General features: G+C 35.4%; 1 protein-coding gene across 1 annotated transcript; it reads left to right on the plus strand.

The window, feature by feature from the left end:
• The first annotated feature begins 1113 nt into the window (after positions 1 to 1113).
• On the plus strand, positions 1114 to 1734 carry LOC148035473 (uncharacterized). The gene is made up of 2 exons (XM_087678819.1): positions 1114 to 1474; positions 1595 to 1734. Exons 1-2 carry the CDS (start codon positions 1114 to 1116, stop codon positions 1732 to 1734), a joined length of 501 nt encoding a protein of 166 aa, XP_087534945.1.
• The last annotated feature ends 3400 nt before the right edge of the window (positions 1735 to 5134 follow it).

Consider the following 5134-nt stretch of genomic DNA (forward strand, 5'->3'; position numbering starts at 1 on the left):
TGGTTGAAGGTCCAATTTTGGTTTCACCTGATTGGACTAAAGAGTTTCATATTCATGCTGATGCTTCTATGGATACAGTGGGAGTTGTTCTGTGTCAGGCAGACGATAAGAATATAGATCATCTGATTTATTATGCTAGTCAAAATTTAAGTGATGCTGAGAAAAACTATGCAACAACTGAGAAGGAGTGTTTATTGATGGTGTTTGCTATTACTAAGTTTAGACATTATTTTTTGGGCAACAAGTTTATTTTTTATGTGGATCATGAAGCATCGAAATATTTATTAAATAAACCCAAACTTAGTGGCCGAGTTATCAGATGGATGTTGCTTTTTCAAGAATTTGATTTTAAAGTAATTACTCGTGCGGGCCGATCACATGTTCTTGCGTGTCTCAATTAATTACTATGATGATACAGAGAAAGGTGTAGATGATGACCCACCTAATGCTCAATTGTTTGAAGTTTCTATCGCAATACCATGGTATGCCAATATTGCTAATTTTCTTAGCATGGCTAAATATCCACCAACTACACCAAAGCATAAACGCCGTCGTATTTTATTGTAGTCATGGTCCTATGTTTTGATGTCAAGCTATCTATATAAGTATTCTCCTCGTGAGGAAATTTATCGGTGTGTTCGAGAAGATGAGGTACCATGGATCTTAACTGCATTACATGATGAACCTTGTGGTGGTCATTTTGTAGGAGATTTGACAACGAAGAAAGTATTGTTTGTTGGTTATTGGTGGCCTACTTTATACAAGGATGCATATGAACATTGTAGAAAGTGTGATAAATACCAACATACTGGGAGACCAACTAAGCGCTCTGCAATGCCATTAACTCTTGTATTGGCATTGGCACCTTTTGAGAAATGGGGTATAGATTTTGTTGGTCCAATTGATCCACCAACACGGTATCGTTCTAATAAATATATTTTACTATGTATTGATTATGTAACTAAATGGATAGAGGCTAAAGAGCTTAAAACCGATCGAGGCAAGGATGTCACTCTATTCCTTTATGAGAATATTATTACTCGTTTTGGCTGTCCCCTAGAGTTGGTTAGAAATTGTGGATCTTATTTCTTGAATAATTTAATTTCTAAATTGATGGATCTTTATAAAATCAAACATCGGAAGTCTACTCCTTATTATCCACAAGCCAACAGTGCCGTAGAAGTCACTAATCGTATTGTGATGGAAATTCTGACCAAGATAGTAGCTGAGAATAGATGTGACTGGGATGAGTGTTTGCCAAAGGCACTCTGGGCGTATCGGACTGCCTACAAGGTGATGACTAATAATACACCTTTTAGTTTGGTTTATGGGACTAAGGCTGTATTTCCTATTGAGTTGGAAGTTCCTACTTTGCATGTTGTGTTGCCTAATTGCCTTGGAGAGCTGGAATCTCTTACCAATCACTTGTGTAAGTTAGTTAAGCTTGATGAAGATCGTATATTTGCTTTACAATGTATTGAAGCCCATTATAATAACTGACACAAAGCTTGGCATGATAGATGTTTCAAGCTTAAGGATTTTTAGAAGAATGATTTAGTTCTATTGTATGATAGCCGTTATTATAAATTTCCAGGGAAACTTCGTATTCGATGGTTGGGTCCATTTCAAGTTAAAGAGGTTTATAATAATGGTTTTGTGGAAATTCAAGACTTAGAGGCATTGCATGAATCTTTTCGAGTCAATGGTCTTCGCTTGAAATCTTTTGTGAATTAATTGAGAAGTTTGAGTGGATGATGCGGATATACTAGTTAGAATGTTTCTTTTTCTTTGTTTATTTTGGTGTTTTATTTTGTTCTGTTGGGGGACAATTTTCCATGGGATGTAGGTATGGAGATTCTTTGGATGGATGCTCTTACCCCTCATCGTGACATTGATAGTCCTGATTATGCTCATGCTGGACCTTTTATTTTTCCACGATTTCAGATGCATGATAGATTTTTATATGCTTCGCGAGGTGAGAAATGTTGTGGTACATCTTTTGTGGTTCTCTTTTGTTTACAGTACCATCCTCAGTTTAGTTGTCGGCCTTGCCAATGGCATCTTTATGTGCATGCCCAGGTATTGTGTTGGTAGTGCCTAACTTATTTCCGACGTTATGGTAATACTGCCATATGTAGCAAGCTATTGGGTACACTTATCAGTGCCACGATTATGCTAGTGTATTTTCTCCTGAGCGTGGTGTTGCCCAGTATAGGGTGGATAGAGAGCAGTAGGAGTTTTCTCATTATCAAGTTGTTGTTTATCATTTTACTCCCTCTTATCTTGATCTTGAGTTGGATGACAGTTGTCCATACTTGGATTATATTTATGCTCACATGGATTTGGTTGAGGGTAGTACCTTAGGAAATTTGCATGTGGCACCTATGCCACCCTACAATTTGGCAGCTAATGCTCCCCTCCATGAGATGATGGAGAACTCTAGTGATGCGCTTGATGATGCTTCTGATATATCTAATGATGTGAGGGTACTAGGGATTCTTCAGGATCATCTTGCATGTTGTGATTTCTCTAATAGGTTTGATGTTGACAGTTTAGATGATTTGGGTTATGCTTATTGTTTGTTTTAGAGGATTTATGGGATTGTGATTATTTTTGTTTAGATTCTTTGTTTCCTTAGTTTGTGTTTTGCTTTACATGAATTTTAAACAAAAACCAAACCAAAATAACAAAAAATATAAAAAACATAATCCTAAAAAATGATTCACTTTTAATGTAAGATTTCCTTTGTTGTTTTTAATTTCTCACACATTATCTTAGTTACCTTTCACTTAGTTTAGTAGTTAGATGCACGCATGGTTCGGTTTACCTTTCAGTGCAAGTTTTCTTTTCAATTGGCTATGGACACTATGAAGTTACGATACCTTATTATCAAGTGTTTCCTTTTCTTATTTTGTTACTACATTTTCGCTTTTTAGTTGTTTTGTTTTGTTATGATAAGAATGTTGTACTTAAGAATGTTAAGTTCTAAAGGGGGGGGGGGGGGGGTTCCTGACTCATGCATGACTGCGTATTTTTCCAATTTGAACTGGCTGACTAAAAACTCACTAGAGTATATCCCCTATGGATTTGTTTCATTTCTTATTTGGATTTGTTGAGTCACAAACCATCTCTCCGTGAAATTTTGACTAGTTTGTCTGTGATGAAGTTACTTTTTTTGAGTCTTGTGAGATTGGCCTAATTGTCAACTGACTGGTTCTTTCCTAATTAAGTTTCTCGAGGAAAGTTGTTGAGCAAAAATATTTGTAGGTTCAAAGCTGAATAGTGATCACGTAAATACTATTTCAAGAAAAAAACAAAACTCTTAAATATATTTAACCCCCTAATTTAAGACTTGAAAAAAAAAACAAAGCCATGACAAGAAAGAAAAAAAGAAAAAAAAACTCTCAAAAGAATATATCCATCACCTTTGAGGTTGTGGTAGGCTGTAGGGATGTCCTTGACGAGTGCCCTGTGTCCAATACCTTGCATCTCTTTGGGGTGGAACCTTTTGAGCATGGCTGAAAATAAGTCTTTGAAAAAAAAAAACAAAACCTCTGATAAAAGGAGATAGAGGTATACTAATACTTATATTATATATTGTAACCAGTTAGTAGCTAGACACATTGTCCCTTATTTCATGGAGGGTTCGCAATTCTACCCTAGAGACTCTATCTTGTGAAGTGTCCTATATTAGTTTTGCTGAGGTCTAGTGTTGATCTTGCAAGAGTAAGCAAAGTCTTTGTTATGGATATCTGGAAGGAGAGTAGCGTAGCATTTCTTTGCTTCAAGAGATTTTTTGTTTCTTAGCAACTCTTATGGTTTTCTTTTTGGTTGGATTCTTGCTTGGGAATCGTAATGGCATGCACGTCAGTGGATAGAGTGGTTTGGGGACAAGTTTTATTGTCACAATTAGTTCTTAATTGTAGTAGGTAGAGATTATTATTTGTTGGAATATATTTTTTTCCTTTGTGTTCCTTGCAGGATTGCTGCAGATGTAGCTGTGCTCGTGGGAATGCTTGCGGTTTGGAGGGGGAGAATACTTATAGTTATTTTTCACATGACCCATTGAAGCTTTCTTGGATGTTGTTGCTGTTGAAGCTATTATTGAAGATTGGAATAGTTGTCCTTTTGTTAGTTCGTGAGAGCTCACTCAAGCTAGTGAGGGAGGAATGATAATTGGTTATTTTGTGCCATCTTTACATATTTTTTTGGTAAAATTGAAGGCCTCTGTCTGTGTATTATGCATTATTTTTCATAAAATTTAATTAAAAATAAGGTTGTAAAGCCGTATTTGGGCTGTGCTGAGGTGGAATTAGAAGTTGAGAGTTGGGGTATTCAAAGATGAAAATTTTAGAGAGAGAAAAAATAATAAGTGATAGAAGGCGGATGCGGGAAAATTTTTAGTGAAAAGCGTAGATATTTTGGAGACGGGTATAATTTAACATGCATACATGGAGTTTAGGTCAAGAAATTGTGGGCAGGGATAAATTAGGTCCAGAGATGTCAAAGAAACTGGTTCATATGGGATTTTTTTTTTTTTTTGAAAAGAGATTATTCAAGAAGTTGGGGTGGGGGGTGCTGTCAAATGAAGAAGGGAGTTGAAGAGAGAGAAAGAACACAAGAAAAAATGGGTGCCATCATTGGGGAGTGGGTTGCTAATTTTGCTGCAGATGTTGCCTCATTTTTGGCATGCATTGGCTACATTTGATCCTCTCTTACATCTCCTCCAACCTCATACTATTCTTAATCATGATTCTTGAGTGTAGAGAGATAAACTTTCAACAAGATTAAGGAGAGATTAGTGTGTATTAGTGGGAGAAAAGAAAGATTAAAGATTTTGAAGAATGCATTCATTTTATGATCTCTGAAGGTAAAATGGAAGAGAATAATTAAAGTTCTTACATTAGTTGCATTGAAATGGTAAAGAAATGGTTGAAATTAGGGTTAAAATTGTATTTTTAGACCATAATTAGAGAAAATTAAGAGTTTTGTATAATGTTGATAAGAAGTAAGTTAAAACAGAGTTATAATGCATTGAAAGGAATCTAAAAATGAATTTTTATATGTTGGAGATGAATCTACTAAAAGATATATGCATTTTAGTATTAAAAATTATTGTTTTTTACTATAATTA

Source organism: Lygodium microphyllum, chromosome 5 (genome assembly GCF_053477565.2).
Source record: "Lygodium microphyllum isolate KBCC chromosome 5, Lygodium_microphyllum_v1.1.10, whole genome shotgun sequence".
Lineage (NCBI taxonomy): Eukaryota > Viridiplantae > Streptophyta > Polypodiopsida > Schizaeales > Lygodiaceae > Lygodium > Lygodium microphyllum.

Coding starts and splice junctions, on each gene's coding strand:
- LOC148035473 (XM_087678819.1), top strand. CDS start 1,114: ATGGATCTTTATAAAATCAAACATCGGAAGTCTACTCCTTATTATCCA. Junction 1,475..1,594: donor TCGTATATTTGCTTTACAAT/GTATTGAAGCCC, acceptor ATAAATTTCCAG/GGAAACTTCGTATTCGATGG.